This window comes from Protopterus annectens, chromosome 13.part0 (genome assembly GCF_019279795.1).
Source record: "Protopterus annectens isolate FY-2018-M chromosome 13.part0, PAN1.0, whole genome shotgun sequence".
Classification (NCBI taxonomy): domain Eukaryota; kingdom Metazoa; phylum Chordata; order Ceratodontiformes; family Protopteridae; genus Protopterus; species Protopterus annectens.
The window spans coordinates 1,087,270,811-1,087,291,353 of NC_056747.1; the positions used below are offsets into that span (position 1 = coordinate 1,087,270,811).

The 20,543-nt window shown below is 35.2% G+C and overlaps 1 protein-coding gene across 1 annotated transcript in view; it reads left to right on the forward strand.

Annotated features, from left to right (window-relative positions):
* Positions 1-20,543, forward strand: part of LOC122788124 (corticotropin-releasing factor receptor 1-like) — a 1,637,729-nt gene that overhangs the window by 1,410,501 nt on the left and 206,685 nt on the right. The window contains exons 8-9 of the mRNA XM_044055063.1: positions 9,587-9,740; positions 10,853-10,913. Coding sequence (XP_043910998.1) covers positions 9,587-9,740; positions 10,853-10,913 — 215 coding nt within the window. The remainder of the gene's footprint in view (positions 1-9,586; positions 9,741-10,852; positions 10,914-20,543) is intronic.

Consider the following 20,543-nt stretch of genomic DNA (forward strand, 5'->3'; position numbering starts at 1 on the left):
ACTCTTAAATAGTTTTTAATATGTCCACTAACGAAAACCACTGAACCAGCAATACTTAATGGTTTCCTGCCTATTTCCAGAATTTTTCCACTCGCAGAATTGTTTTTAAAGGAGTAATATATAACCAAATACTTAAGTCCATACAGATCTTAACATATGGACACAATCTCTAGCCTAACTGCAGTATAGCCTTATATTGAGTAATTGATGCAATATTCAACCATGTGGATAATAGAAAACTTAGAAAACTTATATGTAATCTTTTCTTGAACCTAAAGGTCACTGACTCTGCAGATCACTACTTACTGTTGCTAAAACTAAATAATTATATTTTTACTCAGGAGGTCACAAAATGGTTCTAATCCTAGTCAACCAATTGTAGCTTCAGAGTTTCTGGTAATTACTGGTCATCAGGTTCTCTTTCCATTTTATTAGGTTTTCTTCAAGGCATAGTGCTGAGACCTCTCATGTTTTCTCTTTTTATTGACTCTCCCATGGAACTTACCAAACCTAAATATTATCATATATGCAGAAGACGTGGTCATCCCAAGGGCATACAAGGCTTTGAACTAATCTGGAACTGCTTACACAAAACTAAACTCACTGTAGGTGCTAATAAAACAACAGTATTGTTGCTTTGAACAATACAACAACTAAACATTCCTATTAGTCTACACATGTTAGGGCCTAAAGGAGTTCAGTTATCTGTCACTAAAGCACAAAGACATGTGGGGTAATTATTAGATGAACGTTTATCCTTTCACTCTCATAATAAAGCAGTAGTCAGATTAGTAACAATTGAAAATAGCATACAGCTTCTCCAATCTGCTTATACCTGAAACCAAAAAAGCAGTTACAGTGCACATTTTACTACTAAGAGATCAATATGGTGCAACCAAACTTTACTGATGGTATCTACAACACTAAATCTATGGAAACATTAGAAAATGCAATGGTTTGCATGTCCTTCTATTTTCAGTGAACAACACTGGAAAACATTTAAAGAGTGCACTGACTTCAAGTGACTTCAAATGAATACTTCCCTTGACATCTCTTATCTTTAGGCTCATAAACCAAACCTCCTTTAAAAATATAAACCATACGAATGCTTTAAGATATTTCACTTCCGCAAAGTAGCATATCCATCTTTCACTCTCTCTACCACTGGAAAGGCCTTTTCTGAAATTACAACTGAATCCCGGTACAGTATTCCAGAAAATATCCTTGAAATTCAAAATATATCTTTTCAGAAAAAAATAAAAAAAAGCCCTTACAAAAGAAAACACATGCACATGTTTTAAAGATGCAGGCTAAAGTAACCAACATTTCATCCCCCATAATGCTGTTCTGCTAATGCATTACTTTGTCCATTATGTTTGCATTGTTTCAGTGATACGTCTGGTATATAATATCCAGCAGTCATTCCCCTCTGTTGCATACTATCAGAATCATCCTTTGTTAGTTTATGCATTCTTTTACTGATGTCATCATGGAATGTTCTTTATTAATGACCCTGTTTAGTGATGTCTGTAGTTACATATGAATTAAATGTCTGGCTCAGTAACTCTCGTTATGTGTTCATTGCAGTTATATAAGACGTAAGTTTTTATTATATTACATCAGTGTTAATTATCTTATCAATTTTATCTTTCAAATTATGTATATATTAATGTCTTTATATTCTACTGTCGCCTCACAGCAAGAGGTTCTACGGTGCATTTCTTGGCTGGGATGCCCACTGTGTGGAGTCTGCAGTCCTCGCTGCATTTGTTTGGGTTTCCTCTGGATACTTTGGTTTCCTCCCACATTCCAAAGATATGTCTGGAGCATTTCTCCCTGGGTTTCCACTGAACATAAGCTCTGTCCTAGTCGGACTTTCTCATTTAATAAATGTTAAATAAATAAATGTATCTCTAGCAATGTTACTACTTTGTTGGATAATCTTATATTTGTACTACTTGTTATCCATGCAGTAAATGTCTCGATTAACATTTTTCTCTACTAGCCTTTCCAACGTGCCCCACAGGCTGTGACTAGAAGGGGTCTATTCAAGATGCCCACTCACATAATTAGATAACATAAATAATTAACTAAAAGAGATTATCTGATGGGGGTATTTCATATTGACCATACAACAAGTTGGTATGTTATCTGAACCCTCAGAGCTGGTATTTGTGGTTTTGGAGGGCACTTTTAGCATTTATTCTAAGGTAAGTACACTATAGCTTCTCCTGTGGAACAGAATTATGCAGCTGTTCTCGAATGACCTGTAAAGGATTCTGCTTTACTGTTTGTGCTTGTTGAATGAACCCAGACTTGCATTCTGAAGAAAAGGTTCTAAAAAAGGTCATCTAGTCAGCTAATGTCATGGTAAAAATATATACTTAAGATCATTACTCATCTAATAACATGGCCTCTGTTTGTTTCATTGTGTCTTTTATGTATCTGCATATAAAAGCTGTACCTGATTGTGTATTATCCTTGTTACTCATCTAATAACATGGCCTCTGTTTGTTTCATTGTGTCTTTTATGTATCTGCATATAAAAGCTGTACCTGATTGTTTATTATCCTTGTGTATCAGCAGTAGCCTTCTATTATATTTATTCTCTGTGTTTTCAGGATCTTCTTTGTTAAACCATATTTAGTGAAGTGCAAAGATTTGTGTTATTTAAAGATGTATGGATACAACATTACAGAAATTGGTATTGTAAAAATATAAAGACAGAGACAAATTTCATGTTATCATTTAATAAAGGTCCAGGTACATGTTTTCGCACTGCAGAAGAATAATTCAAACAGAAGACTGGTGACAAAAGGAAAAAAATTTAAAGTTAACACTCTGTGGCTTAGAGTAATATAACCCTGAGTGCGGCCCTGAAGACCTGAGGTTGATTAGTGGCTCACTTGTTAGAGGAATTAGGCTTGGAGTTGTGAAGGCATGGCTTTTTTTTAGCATGCCCACTCATAGGTTCATAGGTTCATAGGTTAGTACTAGGCTAACTGCCCCTGTGAGCCATTGAAAGCCTAGCCAATTATCCCTTGTGAGACTCAAACCCTGCACCTTGTATTTGTAAGGCAAACACCTTAACCATTAGGCCAACCTCCCAACCCCTCAGGGGGGAGGGTGGGCTGCCTGCCTGCCATCTGATATTCCCTCATAGATGGGACCAGTGCTGTAATCACATAGCAGATTGCAATCATGTAGGATTAGTGGTGCTAACTGACACTGCATGTGATGACGCATGAAACCTCAGTATCTCATCCCAATTAGGACATGCAAACCCTAGATTCGATTCCTGCAGCCCTCATTTGCCTACTTTGACATTGCTTCTGGGTTGTCCCTGAAAGAGTGTCCAGTTGACCTACCTGGTTAAAAATGAAGTATTATTATGTGACAGTGCCAACTGCTCCATTCAGATCCATCTCTCCATCCTAGCTTGCAGTTGGTACAGTACCAGCTCCAGGGAGGTGGTAACGAGGACACTAAAGTTAAGAATGAACAATGGGAACAAACCTAGATCAGCTGAGGATTAGCTGGAGGGCACAGAAAGAGAACCAAAAACAAGATGTATAAGGCTGTCAAGGATTGGGATAAACAAGAAGAAAAGCATAGCCATAGAACATTAGTAAAAAAGCTAGAAAAGCTGTGAACTATGTAGAAAATAAGAAAAATACATGTGGATGTTCTGTGCCTAGCAATACTGAAAGAGAGAGTGACATACATAACTTTAACTCAGATTGGAAGAAGGCAGGGTAGAAATATTTCAGAGCTGTGTAAAATCATTAACATGATAAACTAATAGTTTTGTGATAATACATGACAGAATAGCAAATGCACTGGATATGAGATTTATTTGATTTTGTTGGTTTGTTCCTGTGTGTGTGTGTGTGTGTGTGTGTGTGTGTGTGTGTGTGTGTGTGTGTGTGTGTGTGTGTGTGTGTGTGTGTGTGTGTGTGTCTGTGTGTGTCTGTGTGTGTGTGTGTGTGTGTGTATGTGTTTATGTGTGTTGAGTGTGTATATTGTGACTATGATATTCCAATGCAGCAGAGACCATTTCCAGCAGAGGTCTGGGGAAAAAAATCCTGGTATATCATACAGTAATATCTTTTGTGGTACATTTGGTTTCTATAAAAAAAGAGTATAAACATCTTACTATTGCAATACAATGTCAATAAAGAAAACAAAAGGAACTGTTGGCAGCTATATTAAAGCACATTTATAATATAGTATGTAAATTAAGTACATTTTTAAAACAATGCACACACAGTAACTTTCTAGGTATGCTGTAAAACTAAGAACAATAGTAATCATTCCAGAATTGTTAATTCTTCAAGGATTTGTGTTGATAGTTCATTAGTAGAGATGTACAGCTAAAGAAGTATATTCTAAAGTTGATTTAGAAGTTTGGAGACTACTTACAGGTTTACAGTCTGTCTTCTATTAGGAATTGTAAAGAAGATGTGGGGAGCTGTTTGTATTTTATACGGTCATTTGCACAGGGAGTGCAATAAGTGGTGAGACATCAGAAGCTGGAGGGTAGGGGGCAATAGGGGAGCAGGGCAATAAAGCATAAGTCAAGGCTGGAGAAAAAATACTGAAATGTACGTGGTATGGTCAGTTTACGGGATACAAAATGGGTGTTACCATGAAGTAATGAACTATCAAGCTACTCATACTGAACAGTTCAATTTCCCTTTCAAAGCAGTTGGGTTTTAAAGGAAGATTTAAAATGTCTGTAGAAGAAAGGGAATGCCATATTGCCTGCTACATATACTGCATAGCTGGAGTTGTCATGATGACTTTAGGGTAGTAGTTAAGTTTTTGCAAAGAGAGCTAAGCTGTCTTTTGGGGGTATACCATTGCAGTAGTCCCTGTGAATTTGTTCCCATTTAAGGAGTGTGAAGATGCTGTGGGTATTTTTTTTTTCTGGAAAATATTTAGGAGATGTAATAATTCTAGCCAGTTAATGTTTCTTAGTGCAAGGCAGTAGTGCATTCTGCTGAGAGCGTTTACTGACAATTTTATTATAACATTGTTCTAAATTAGCTAGCTGGATGCTATGTAGATTTGTGAAAATTATAAAGCTATATAGGACTCTTAGCAAGAAGGAAGGGTTGAAGTATTTCCATCCAAGTATGATTAGTATGATAAGGATACACTCTGTATAATACAGCTTATTTCTGGTTACTTTTCTTGAGTATATTTTAATCAAATTTTAAGTTTGCCAAACTGTCACACTAAGGTGTTAATCAGTTTCTCCTAGATGACATTTTAAGTGAAACATGGTCTGGAAAACTAGTGAATAGAATTGCTTTTGTTTTTGTTGCATTTAGTAGCAGAACAAAGTTATTTAACTGTTCAGATCTCATGAAGGATGTTGTATGATACAATTATCTTCTCTGAGAAATTTTGAGATAAATAAGACACGCATTCAATGAATATTGTATTCAGATGTGAAGCTGTGTGCATGATTTTAATTTATTAGAAATTAAAATGTCTACTATAGAGCATTGTTGTGTTGATGGACTCTGATTTAATGTGCGTCTATCCAGAACCAGACTGTTTGATGTAAGAGGCAAGGTTCAGAACCATTTTAAAACAGCTGGTTTGAGGCCAAGGCTTGAGAATCTATACAAGAGGATGGGATGTTTATGTGCAAGCAGCACTGGTGATTTTCTTAGCATAGCATTGTGGACAGGAGTGGCAGCTGGCCTGTCACTGCACCAATGGCATGAAATCTCCTACAACTATGCCATATGACATTGTTGATTTATTTGCCCACAACTACCTATTTCGCAAAAGTTCTCTACTGAAATGGTCAGCTGTATGACCTGTTGTCAGGCAATGATGACATACTAAATTCCATTCTGATGATCCTCTTTATTCTGGTAAAACTTCAAACAACTATAATTTCAAACCAGTAAAGTGAATAAAACTGCATTAATTGATAGTCAGCATACAGTGTTTCTTCTTGATTGCTGGTTTAATGATGGTATACACATAGCTCCTTCAGTATTCTCATTTCTCTTTTTCTGAAACGTATTTTAAATGACATCAACAAACTGATCAGCAGCACCCTGCTTCATCAGTTTAACTCAATAAAAAATAAAAGCTAAACAGCAGTTACGAATGAAGTGGAGGACAAGCCTTCCCCCCACCCATGCAAAATACTTCATCCTCTCTATCCCTTACTTTATATAATGTACTCTGGCATCACACAGACTTGGGGTACATTATATTTTTCACAAAATGGGAACTTTCAGAAGAGTATCTCAATGATACATATGGTTCCCCTTTCTGATTCATGTGGGGTGCTCATTAAAAAACTGGCATACAGGCTATTTGCTTACACACTTAGCTGATAGGTTCCTATGTAATGAAAAGTTGTGGAAGCTATACCTGTGTATATCTATACCTGTGTATATCTATACCATTGTGCATATATGCCTGAGAATATGATCAAAACAGTTTCCTTGTCTCTGGATCACATTGACCAAACTGCATTTTCCATTTCCAAATATAACATTTTCAGTGAATGCTACCCTGTCTTATTTGTGTCCAAAATCCTGAAAGACTAAATCAAATGAAACCATGTTTCACCCTGATTTCCTTTAAGGCCTTAATATTATTGAATATATCTGATATTGAATATATATGAGATTTTTGTTTTTATGTAACAGAAAAATAAATGTGTAAGCTTTAGTGCCATGACGTTAAAAATAGACTATAGTTGGAGGTTATAGGGTGATAATTAATGGCAGCACAGTAGATGAAAGCTCCAGGGTCATATGTGCAGAATTCTTATGTTTTTCCCTAAGTATGCTTGTTTTCCCTGGATATCTTTGTTCCCACATCTCACCATGCTGACTATACTGCATTGGACTTTCCCCTTGTGTTTCACGGGTTGTCTGAAAGTTAGATGAGGGATAGGTGCATTTACAAAACAAGTAAAACTGCCACCATTTTACAATATGTAGCCTTTCTGTACAGATTGTTACAAGAATATTCTATACAACAATCTGTCCAGTCATCTCAGCTTCAGTCTCAAAAAGCGAATAGTAAAACATTTGTCTTTCATTCTTTCTTAATTTGTACTGGATTTTTAATAAACTCTTCTCAGAAACAATGCCTTATAAATATTAACTAGAAAACAATATTCTCATTTCAGCATAATTACTAATTTTATTTGTTATTGCATTTCATATCCTCAGGCATCTTATGTATTTATTACCTTATGTATTTTCCAATACAGAGGAAATTTAAAATCCTAATGCATCATCTGAACTTAGATATATGGTATTAATTATTCATTTTAGATGCCATTTTAACAGCAGAAATATAAGCCATCATATATCCTTCTGTACTGAGAAGGCCAATGACTGTTCCAGTAATCCACCAAGTAACTAAGTTATTAAAACAAACTTCCCAGCACACTTAAATATGCTGCCAGTATTGCAAACAAAGTACCGACTATAAAAGGTGGACAATCTATCCCTTGCAGGTGCAGAAGAGAGCAGTCTAGACAAAAGTGTTGTACTTTTCACATGAACTTTAAATGTATACATTTCTTGCTGTGACATAAAATATGAATTATATGAAGAAAGTAAATGACAAACAAGATGTACTGCCCTTCCACAGCTAGATGTCTAGCTTTTACAAGAAAAGAATAAATTTACCCATGGTGCTTCTCAAGAAAACTAGATTGTACGTGCACGATTTATTACAAAATGCAGACATCAAATGTTATATTGACATCATGGACATTGCTAGTTTTCTTTCTAACTACTTGGTAGAAAGGGTCAATTTCAGCTATATTTGTGCTTAATGGCATGCTGTTCAGAAATGATAATTGATTAAAACTACAGATCACTGATTTTATATGGTTCAGTTTATTTTTTTTTTATTTTTCATCTTATGTAACCCTTTGAATTATAAGACATTACTACACAGTTTACCTTATTTCAGCCAGTATCTTAATCTTATTTAAAGAATATACATTAACTGCAGTTAAAGGTCACACAATGGAATAGTTTCATTGATCTAAATAGCCTACATATTTGTCAGTTGTAAATGCTTCAAATATGTACAGCATCTGTATGGCAGATATCATGATATATTAGCCACGTACTAACATCACTATTAATTATAACAATATAAAACTTGAACTGCCATTGTCATTTTGCCTGTATTTTAGTGAAAATTGCATTTAGATGGGTATTAATTTCTAATACTACAGTCTGCAAGTTATATTACCAGAACACAGAAGCAATAAATACTGAAGATCTAACCAGAACAGGGATAATATCTTTGGTTAAGCTTACTTTTACAAAACATATATTTATTTGTTTGTTTGTTTTGTTAACTAGGTAGGTTGGCTGGTCTAAGGCTCATTTTAATCATGAAGTCTGAGTCAGTTTCAGAGTTAAGAAGTTATATAAACACACATCTCTATAAAGCCATAGAAAGGAAAATACAATGTTACATAGGTGGCAAGGTTGGCTATCAATATGAAATATTTATGGAAGTAAATGCTTCTTTATAAACCCATCCAGGTAGAAATAAATTATCACATTAATATAAAAGGATACAGTCACAAAGGTTCATATGTAGGTAAGTTTGGAGACTTTGAAGTTTAATGAACAAATTAATATCAGGATAAAGTGGTTTGGCTAAGCATACCAAATTTATCTGTAGCTACTGGATTTAATATTTCTAGCCTCATTATTTAACTCTGCAGAAGTCACCTCTTGCATATGCAAACATCTCAAGCCATAGCTCCCCTGTACAATAATACATTGACAGTTGACATTTTATTGTACTTCTGTGCTGAGTCCACTCTTACTGTTAAATTTTCTCGATCTGTGTTTGGTTGCAGTAGACATCACTATGATATAATTAGATGCAGAACAAACTCTTTTTATTTGCAAGGCCCATCATGTGACTATCCAACTGACATAAATGGCAATCATTTCCTAAGATAAAACTATGAGAGTTTTTTTTTTATTATTATTATTATTTTCTGAGCTACAAAGCCTGTTCTTATTTAAGTTTGTTTTTCCATTTATAATCTAATAAAACCCCTTGCAGTGTTATGGAGTAATATCCAATGTGTACTTAAGTAGTTAATGTTTTTTTCTTTCCAGCCTAAAGTATAAAAAAATAGAAAATTGGTATCAGTTCATATTTAATGTGTTAGTACGTACATTAAAGAGCTTATAAATTCCAGTCTAGTATGATGTAATATAAATAGAAATGGATCTAAAACATTGTCGTATGCACACATAGGAATCTTGAATATTTTATTTTTACATATACTAAAACATGTTTTAGCTTATTTAGGCTTTAATTCAATGAAATTAGAAAACCTTGTTATGAGAACATTACTTAACCTTAACTACTGTACATAAGAAAAAGAATAATGTGTAGAAGTCAATATATTTTTTTATGCAGTGTTTCAGGAAAGTTTAAACAATTATGTAACTGTACACAGAAATTAACAACAAATATGTTGATGTTAATATCAGTACAATAAAAAGACATTCAAATGCATTCTAAAATGCTAATTCTGCCTCTCATGTTTTAGATTTGGTGTCGGCTTGTAACTGCAGCATACAATTACTTTCATGTGACTAATTTCTTTTGGATGTTTGGAGAGGGATGTTACCTTCACACTGCTATTGTCCTAACTTATTCTACTGACAAGCTCAGGAAATGGATGTTCATCTGTATCGGCTGGTGTAAGTTATTCATTGTATCCTACAGTGGTAATATTCAATAGTGTGTTTTAAAACTGTGTTCTTTGTGGAAATCTGTTCACCGACAAAGCTTTCTTTGCTGTATGGTAAAAGTCTCTCTTTTTTGTTTTGTCTTACATGATTAGTCTGCTAACACTGTGATCAGTTAACTAGTTTTGATTGTCCTAAAGCTGCTAAAGTTACAATTAAGTATATGGTCAGTGGCATTTAAAAAATAAGTAAGCAATGTATTCTTGCAAATATCAAACACATTCGTAATAAAACTGATGCTTGCATGTGGTGTGATAGTGGGTGTGTGTATAGTCCATCAGAGCAATGGATCAGATAACTTTCCAGAGAGCAACATTATAATTAAGCAGTTCTTTTGTCATGAACGACTAGGAAAGAAAAACAGACTGTTCTGTTCTGGTGACATAAATGCGTAAGGATGCCAGCACCAGTGCCATCTTCTGAAAAGGATACAGGATATGTCAATAGATCTGTGCAATTAGGGAGGAATATTTACATAATACTGAACCAGAGATGTGACCAATGCAAGGAGGGACTAGGAAACAATACAGATACTGCATGACTAAGTAATGCTCAGTTGTTACACACTTCTGAATATATATAAAACCATGTTTTTCCATATACCAATTCTCTAATAATTTACAGACTATAATTAATTTCACATTTATTCTCACATACTGTACAAACTTCAGCAGGCCTGTTCAAAAACTTTCTTTTATCACTGTGGCTATGTCTGTGATAACAGTTACCTCAGAAACTACTATATGGTGAGCCCTTTTGGTTAAATGTCAATCACATGTTTTTACAGCAACCTGTCATCTAAAAAAATAAATATAGTTAAGTGTTATTATGCATTGCAAATACTGTACTATGTTTCTGTATGAAATGCTGCATGTGCTATATATGCCACAAAACTGACCTCAAATAACCACTTACTTTCTATGTGAGTCCGAAAGTAAAGTGTGCACCAAGAAGGCTGTAGTTTTTAATAATGATGATGATAGTTTACTAGATTATTATACAGTGATCTGTATGCTTTGTTGAACAGTTTAAGAAACAAAAATAAAATGTTAACTATTTTATAGGTATACCTTTCCCTATCATTGTTGCCTGGGCAATAGGAAAGCTGTACTATGAAAATGAAAAGTAAGTTTCTCTTTTTTATTCACATTATGTGTTTTTTTTTCTTTACATGCAATAAATCCTGCTTTATTGTATGAAATATGCTCTTTCTTGTCAAACTAAAATGCTGTGGTTGGCGATGGGATTTTCCTCAAGAACTTTCTACTGGTGGTGGGACTCGTTTGTAGCCAGTGCTGATTATGATTGCCTGAGTACAACAGCTGGTTAATGGAAGTGCGACTTTCTAAGACATAAAGATATCACAGTGCTTTAAACTGTCACGTTTAGCATAAGACTCCAAAATGGCTGTCACCTGATAACAATACTGAGTAATAAGAAGAAGAACTATGAGAAAAATACCTCATTTGTATAAGGGAAAAATGGATATTTCATATTAAATGCATGTCTTTAACTAAGAATAATTGAATTCATGCCTAGGAAGAATAATTTAAATTTAAAGTAATAACTTAATACCCGATGAAAGGTATACCCAGTTGAATATCATCAATGGCACAGAGAAACAGGGATTCCTTTCTCTAGAGATGAGGTTCTCTAGAGATTTTTCTTCTTTTTCTTCCTCAAACGCCAACTACATTTTAATATTTAATAGTTGTTTAATTTTTATCAAGCCATCTCTTTAAATTTTATCTGAAGCAAGAGTATTTTCACTTAACAGGAAGACAGCTGTGATATGTGTGTGTGTGTATGTGTGTGTGCCTACGAATATATATATATATATATATATATATATATATATATATATATATATATACATATACATATACATTATGTGCAGTGGTTAAAATAACAGCTGGTTGGTGGCCCTTGCCCCCTGTAAAAACACCTGAAATAATAATGCTACCATCAAAAATGTTGACTGGAGATGCATAGATGATATTTTCAGTTGACGAGGAATGCAGTGAATTGACAGTTTTGACCAGTTTATTTCACCATAGTCTCTGTCTCATACGTATACATTCACACACACACACACACACACACACATATATATATATATATATATATATATATATATATATATATATATGTGTGTATATATATATATATATATATATATATATATATATATATATGGGTTCACTACATAATCTCAAAATTTTGAAATATCAAATTTCAAAATCTCGTGGCTATGTAGCCGAACCCCCTAAATACCGAAAGACCAGAAGCGCAAAATTCAAATATTCTGAGATATTGAAGTACCACTTCTGGTGTTGTGGTTTGTTGATGGATAGGTGGAAGTTCAGGTAAGTATCTATGTGTAAGTGTGTTGATTAGGGGCTTTAGTGTGTGTGTCAGTGTGTGTTGTGACTGTGATGTTTGCGTGTGTGTGTCTGTGTGTGTGTGTGTGTGTGTGTGTGTGTGTGTGTGTGTGTGTGTGTGTGTGTGTGTGTGTGTGTGTGTGAGGGAGTGTAAAATGTGTGGGTGTGAGTTTCCCTTGTGTGTCTGTTTGTGCGATCTCAGAGTTAGTATATTTAAGTAGGGGGACACAGCCTCCCACATGGAGGGGGGTGCAAGGTGGCTTGTCCCGCTGCTTATCTGTAGTGTAGGATGATATGTTTGATTGTGGGAGGAATTTGTGAGAATGTGTATGTGTGTGCTGTATGTGTGCTGTACATTTGGTATTTTGAATTTCACGCTTCTGGTCTTTTGGTATTTATGGTTTTCAATTACATAGTCTCGGGATTTTAAAATTCAATATTTCAAAATTTCAAGATTATGTAGTGAATCTATATATATATGTATATATATATATATATATATATATATATATATATATATATATATATATATATATATATATATATATATATATATATATATATAGATGGATCTACTTCATTTCGCTAAAATCTCATTTTGCCGAATTTCATTTCACCAAGACCAAATCGCCGAAACCCCAAATCGCCAAAAACTAATTTTGCCGAAAACTCATTTCAGCGAAATAGTAGTGGCAGTGTATATGCCCTTTTCCCCACTGTAGTGCAATTCTGGATTTAAAATATATAGTTGGCGGGTGTGGGAGCACAGCTTGGTTTTCTACTGCCCAGTTTCTGTTAAGACAATAAGTAAGCATTTTTTAATCAAACTAGGTGAGGGGCTGTGCCCCCCACACACCCCCAACTATATATTCTGTTCTTTTTTTCTGTATGAGTACTGCAATATGAGCATTGATGGATTCCCCACCGAATACTAGAAATATGTGATGGCACCCTTAGGCAAGAGCTCACAAGTATGTTTAACTGAAGAGATTTTGCAGAGTATACATCCTGATCCTACCCAGGCATTTACAATGATCATTACAAAAAACAATACTCCTTTGTTGGGTGACCATAGGTCTATCTCTTTCACTAATCTAGATTTAAAAATACTTATCAAAATGTTGATCATGAAACTGAAAGTTCTCCATAAACAGCTGATTCAAAAGCATCAGAATAGATTTGTGAAAAGAATAAATAAAGTAGTAAACTGATTGGATATAGCTGCCTTCTGCACAAATATGATCATTATCAGTATAAGGCAGGGATAGTCCTTTTTGATATAAAAAATGTCTTTGATACAGTCAGTTGGTCCTTCCTCTTTAAAGCCTTTGAATATAGCAACCTTGGGGCCCTCCTTTGTCACACTGGGTTAGGTATCTGTATACTACCCTCTATTTTATTGTTTTGACGCACGGTTTCTGAGAACCAGGAATGATAGGTATAGGGACCACCTAGGGATGTCAATCTTGCTATTCTTAGAAGAGTTTGTGTAGCAGGTAAGATCAATTTTGGAGTCACAATCAGCATTAGATGGGACTCTCATCTCCTTTCTAGTGTGTACCAACAGTTGTGTGCTAATGAAGGTAATTTACCCAACATGGTGATCAAAGTTCTAGATGCTTTTCATCTTTTTGGAGAGGCATGGTTTGTAATATGTCCAAGTCAGTGGTGCTCCACTGAGGTATGCTGGAATACGGAACAGACACCCAGAGAATCCCAGTAGGTCTAAGACTAGTAACTGCATCCAGTGCCAATGTACAGGACAATCTAAAGATATTAAATTAGAATATAAGCTGTTTATTACCCAGGTTCATATCTCTCAACCTCTTAGAGCAAGAAATCTGGACAAAGCCATAAAAAATTGGGGGACAATGGCCCATAAATACGGACAGTTTTTAAGTATTTCTCTTACAAACTTAGAAAGTTGACAGGATAACAGGTTTTGCATTAGCATGAATTTGCCTAAGAGTATGAAGTCTGAAACTCAAATGTCTGTCATTATTTTCTGACTTCAACCCTCAATGATTTGTCAGTGGATTTCCAGGAAAAAAACAGTTTTATGAGAAATAGATCAAAAATCTTAGGCATGCAGTAAATGAGTCCTTCAAGTTAATTAAACTGAAAAAGCATTACTTATCACATCTACCAGATATCATATAGCATTTTAATACCATTCACTGCTTATTGTCAGATTTGCCAGCATATAGCCTCTCCTTTATTATAACGACAGCATTATTTAGAATTACAGGTGAAACCCCTATTTCAGTGCTCACAAAATTACTTAGTTTGCAAAAGTGAATTAGTCTTCCTGTAGTATATCTTAGCATTTCTCCTTTTGGAACTTAGAGCATAGGAAGCAAACTATTATGTGCCTGCACTTTTATAACAATATTACTTAGGACAAAGATACACAACTAATCAAACTGAAAGGTTCAATGTACATAATGTGAAACAGCACTGACCTTACAGTCATGATTACATGCCTGCACTTTTATAACAATGTTACTTAGGGCAAAGATACACAACAAGCTCACTCTGAAAGGTTCAATGTACATAATGTGAAACAGCACTGACCTTACAGTCATGATTACGTGCCTGCACTTTTATAACAATATTACTTAGGACAAAGATACACAACTAACTCAACCTAAAAGGTTCAATGTACATAATGTGAAACAGCACTGACCTTACAGTCATGATTACATGCCTGCACTTTTATAACAATGTTACTTAGGGCAAAGATACACAACAAGCTCACTCTGAAAGGTTCAATGCACATAATGTGAAACAACACTGACCTTACAGTCATGATTATGTGCCTGCACTTTTATAACAATATTACTTAGGACAAAGATACACAACTAACTCAACCTAAAAGGTTCAATGTATATAATGTGAAATGGCACTGACCTTACAGTCATGATTACATGCCTGCACTTTTATAACAATATTACTTAGGACAAAGATACACAACTAACTCAACCTAAAAGGTCCAATGTACATAATGTGAAACAGCACTGACCTTACAGTCATGTTTTGTTCAGAATTACCTTATTTAACCAGATTTGGAAGTTCATTTTCAATGCACTCAGGCCTCCATGCAGAATGAATCAAATTCCTACTGCAGCATTGTGGCTCTTCCTTGTAGCTCCAAGATTTGAGGGTTCAATTCTTATGTCCAGTCACTTTCTATGAGAAGTTTACGTGCCTGCATTGAGTTCCTCCCAAAAGTATGCTATCTGTCTACTCTAAAATGTCCTTAAATGCTATCTTTACCTTTATCCTTTCACTTATGGACTAGGTTGTGGCTGGATCCATGATGACCAGCACACTTATCAAGATATTCTTGAAATCTATGAAAGGTTTTGGCCAGCTATGATGATACAGAATCCTACATTATTTCTTCCTTCATGCTATGAATTCCAGGGCTAGTCTCAAAATGAAAACACAGTCTTGGAAAATAATGCTGGTAGCAAAAAGACAATAATTAAGAAATGGTAATCCAGCACCCCACCAACACCACCATATCTCTCAACTGTCCAGATTTTGTGAAATGCCTAGATTTTTGCCTCATATTTTTGGTCTGTTCCTCATAAAATTTGCATTTTCTGGCAAATCTCGGAGGGTTTACATCATTAAATAATGACATGCATTTACTAAAAACTCAAAATGAATCACACAACTTAGAAACCAAAAAATCCACTCAAGCCAGAATAAAGTTGAGGGCTTTCATCCCGTTTATTACAGAACTTCTTCAGAACAATAAAACAATACCATTCATTCCAATGACATACATTTGTTTTTTTAATTTTCATATCCCTCAGAAAACATATGTGAATGTAAATCCTGTTATTCTAGCAACTTTCTAAGTGTATAAGAGCAATATTTAAAATCTGTCTGAATTGTTGGGCCCTTTTCTTCATTGTTTTAGGTTTTGTCCAAGATTTCTTACTAAACACACACACGCACACACACACACACACACACACACACACACACACACACACACACACACACACACACAGCCTTGATCTTATTCAATTGCTAAGAAGTTGAGAGGTATGCCCTAAGACATACACAAATACATTATGTTCACTAAGGCAAACTTAATACCTGTAATAATGAACCATATGCAGTGTATATACAATCAAAGGGTAAAAGAATATAAAATAGTGATAAATTAACATAGTGAATGCTGCAGTTTTCTTCATGAATTTGAATGCTATTTGTCCCTGTCATAATTCTAAATATCAGAATGAAATACTCACTGATTTTTATTCCGAGTCTATCTCAACAGAATTTATTTATTTATTTATTTTACATTTGTTGACCGGGCTAATTTAGCTGGATATATGTCCATTTTCAGTAGAGGCCCGGGGAGAAAAGCTCCACTAGTTGTAACAAGTATCATCATAAAAAGGCAATAAAAGGTTACATTAGAAACATAAGTAGTTATAACAAGTTAAACAGATAATATAAATTGAACATAAGGTTTTTTTTTTTTTTTATTTACTATAATCATATGACAACATATATTTACAAGGTTTTTTTTTTTGTGCAGTGAAAGTTAACAAGGGAAAGGGTGAAGGAAAAAAAAGAGGTTAGTCTGGATTAGTGCAGGAGCAAAGCCAATGTTTATTGAGATAAATTATCAGTTGTCTTTTAAAAAGTAGGAAAGAGGTCAAAGATGTGATATCAGAGGGTAGTTTATTCCATATTTTTCCAACAGAGTTGGAGAATAGACAGTCGCCTGCATAATTGTTGGGTTTGGTAATATTAATCTGAAGTTTATTTGAAGAACGTAGTTGCTTCAGGTTATTATATGGTGAAATAAGGCTAGAAAGTATTGGTGTGTTGGCTGGCTGGTATAGAATCTTATAAGCTATTAAGAGCTGTTGAAGTACAAGTTGGTTAGGAAGTTCGATCCAGCCTAGTTCTTTTAAGTTCAAGCAGTGATGAGTTTGAAAAGGAGATCCTACTGCGAATCGAGCTATATTATAATAGGATGTTGCTAGTTTTTTAATGTTGTTTTTGGAAAGATTAGTGTAAATGGGGGAAGCATAGAGAAGAGTAGAGATTAGGTGAGATCTAGCTATGGTGGACCTTGCTGTAGGTGTTAGGAAAGGTTTGATTCTGTAAAGGGATCCTATTTTTTTATTAACTAATTTTATTGTGTTGTTGATGTGAGAGTCAAAGTTGAGGCTACTATCAATAGTTATTCCTAATAGTTTTGTGGTCAAGTCAGGAGAAATGAGAGTACCGTCAGAGGAGGTAAGAGTGAAATATGGTGGAGTAGATTTATGAGTAGGTGAAAAAAGTAACAGTTTGGTTTTCTTGGGGTTAAGGAGTAGACAGCGGTGAGAGAACCAATGTTCTACAGCGTTAAAAGCTTTTTGAGTAAGAGACTGGAGTTCTGTTTGAGAGGTAGCAGTACAGATTATAGTAGAGTCGTCTGCGTATTGTATGCAGGTAGTATATGGGATAGCAGATTGTAGGTCGTTAATAAAGATTGAAAATAGAAGACGGCCTAGGATAGAACCTTGAGGTACTCCTAAAGAGATAGGTAGAAGATTTGAAAGTGAATTTTTCCAGAGTACTGCCTGCTGACGATTTTCTAGGTAAGATGCAAACCAAGATAAGGCAAGATGGTCAAGAGCAAGAGATTTTAGTATGTGTAGTAGAAGTTTATGATTCACCATATCAAAAGCTTTGGATAGGTCGATGAAGACTGAGGATGATAGATAGTTGTTGTTACGGTTATTTTCAGTTATTTTAACCTACAGTTCTTTTCTCTGAATCAAAGCTACATTTGCCAACATGATACACAAACGTAAATGCATAAGTACAATTTCTAAAACATGCAGTCAGTCAATCTGGCGACCTCCCAAGGTGACATTTGATCTACAAAATAGATTAGGATAAAGCTAACTTTGAGGTTGCTATTTGTGCTATTATAAACTAACTGAGGTTTTGGTAACCACACAATTCAGTGGAACAGTTTTAATCAAATGTGTCTTTTTTTCTGAACTGTGATACACCTTTAGTGGACTCCATGTGTGTTACCTTTAACTACAGGTGGGCAGTGTTGTGGTACTGACACTGATACGTGTAACCCACATGTGTAGGATGTTTAGTGAGGGATTTGTTCCTCCCTGAAACAGTATGGCAAACACTGCTAAAATAACAAGGATGTGCATGCATTTTCACAATGTTCTAAAGTCCAATTCCTTTCTCTGCTACTTCATCTCCATCATCCTCTTCCTGACATCATGTCATGATTTGTAGTTCTTACTCAACAGAACCATCATCTCCACTTCAGAAAGACAGCTGTCCACCATCTGCTACAATCTCTTCCTCTCTTTAGCCAATTCAAGCAGACTAGAGCCACTTCCAGTAATGTATGAAGTACAGACTTGCAATGTCTATGTGGTATTTTTTAACTCCGTGATGAATTGCACTGTACAAAAACATGAGTTAGTGTCTTACACCATTAATTCCTAATCTATTTTGTAGATCAAATGTCACCTTGGGAGGTCACCAGATTGACTGACTGCATGTTTCAGAAATTGTACTTATGCATTTACGTTTGTGTATCATTTTGGCAAATGTAGCTTTGATTCAGAGAAAAGAACTGTAGGTTAAAATAACTGAAAGTATATTTGATTGCATAGCCATTTTGTCAAAAAGTGTAAAGGTCTATAAATGGCATTTCTGGTATTACTGTTGCACATGTGATTTCTTGGAGGGCATAATTTAGAAGAGTTTGAGTAGACTGGCAATACCCACTGTCATGCTGCACCCCCAGATTTGTAGAAGTTTGTGCATTTGTGTGCCAACACTGATTCACTGTGTATGATGTTTTTCATTTCTCCTCTGGTGTGCAGCTGTGGAGTTAGAATACATAATTAAAGGGAGTAGGGGGGATTGCCTCCCCTGCAAAAAAGCTTTTTAATGGTATATATGGGTTTTTAATGAAATGGCTTTTCAGTCAAATGTACCTGCAATCAAATGTACTTTGTCTTTTTATTTTGACTATGTGCACTTCAGTAAAGGGTACTTTTAAAGCAGTGATACGCAATCGTATATACACAAGTAGGTAGCAAGTGGAAAAGGGGTTACATATGGTGTCTCACAGTGCTTGGTTTTCTGGTTTGGCTCCTGACTGGTACTGATTTCTGTATAGACTGTACATAACCTACCTGTAGCTATGTGGGGTTTTGAAGTTTTTCAAGTTTCCTTATCATTTCAAAGACATGCCATAGATGACTTGGTGTTTCTTCAAGTTGATAGGTATGCATACCCTGTGATAGTTTTTGTATGTATCTATGTCTGTATATTATACAAGAAGTTGGCACTGTGCTTAGAATTAGTTTACTGTATTATATCCTGTGATTGTTAAGACTGTCTCTGGCTCTCCGCATAACCCTGCGTGAATAAATGTACAGACAAGATCAGTTGTAGTGAAGTTCATATTTTACCAATGTGCTATGCTTCAGAAAGTCAAAACTGAAAGGGATCAAGTGGTCTCCCCAAGATGATTCAGGGTGATTCAGAGTACTGCAGCTGTAGTACAGTAAGAGCTAAAGGTGCCTAGAGTGCAGAAGGTCAAGGTTCAAGGTTCGTTTAAGAAGTGCATTTAGGATATAGTCCATAGAATTCCATGATTAATACAATTAAGGTCAATTATGTATCTAAACCATTTATATAGTCTGGGATTTACTTGTACAGAAATAATTTAAGAACAGGCATCAGTAGTGAAATGTGCATAAATACAAACAGAGAAAAAAGTAATTAATCTGGCTAGGACTTGAGCCCATCCTATATGGACATCTTTTCTAAGAATATCAGCCTTACCACCAAATCAAATAAAAACTGGACTATCAAAATAGTACAAAGCTCTCATTTGTTCACAGTTTGACACCTGTAGCTAAACTATCAGAAACATCCTGACCTCACCAGAATACTGTGCTCATCTGGGGATACATGCTTTCATTATATATCATGGGATTACTGCAAAAGCACATAAAAACTATCTTTCCAACAACTACTCAGTTTTCTGCTCATCTCTCTAAATGTTTTGCATATTATGATAGTGAGATGAGTATTTGCAAAGTGTGCCAATATGTGACATCATGGAAAAGAAGCTATGCCCTTATGATTGTACTAGCAGCTTCAGTTGCCTAGGTTACAGAATTGTAATTCAGACTGCCTCCTGCTGCACTTCTCACACCTCCCAGAGGGAGACAAATGCCCTCATTACCTTGGATATACAGCAACTCTTCTGGTGCTGGCAATGTATATGGCAGCACTAATGTTGGGGTCTATATTATGGCGTCAAAACACGGTAACATCAAACACCTCAACGCCAACAAGT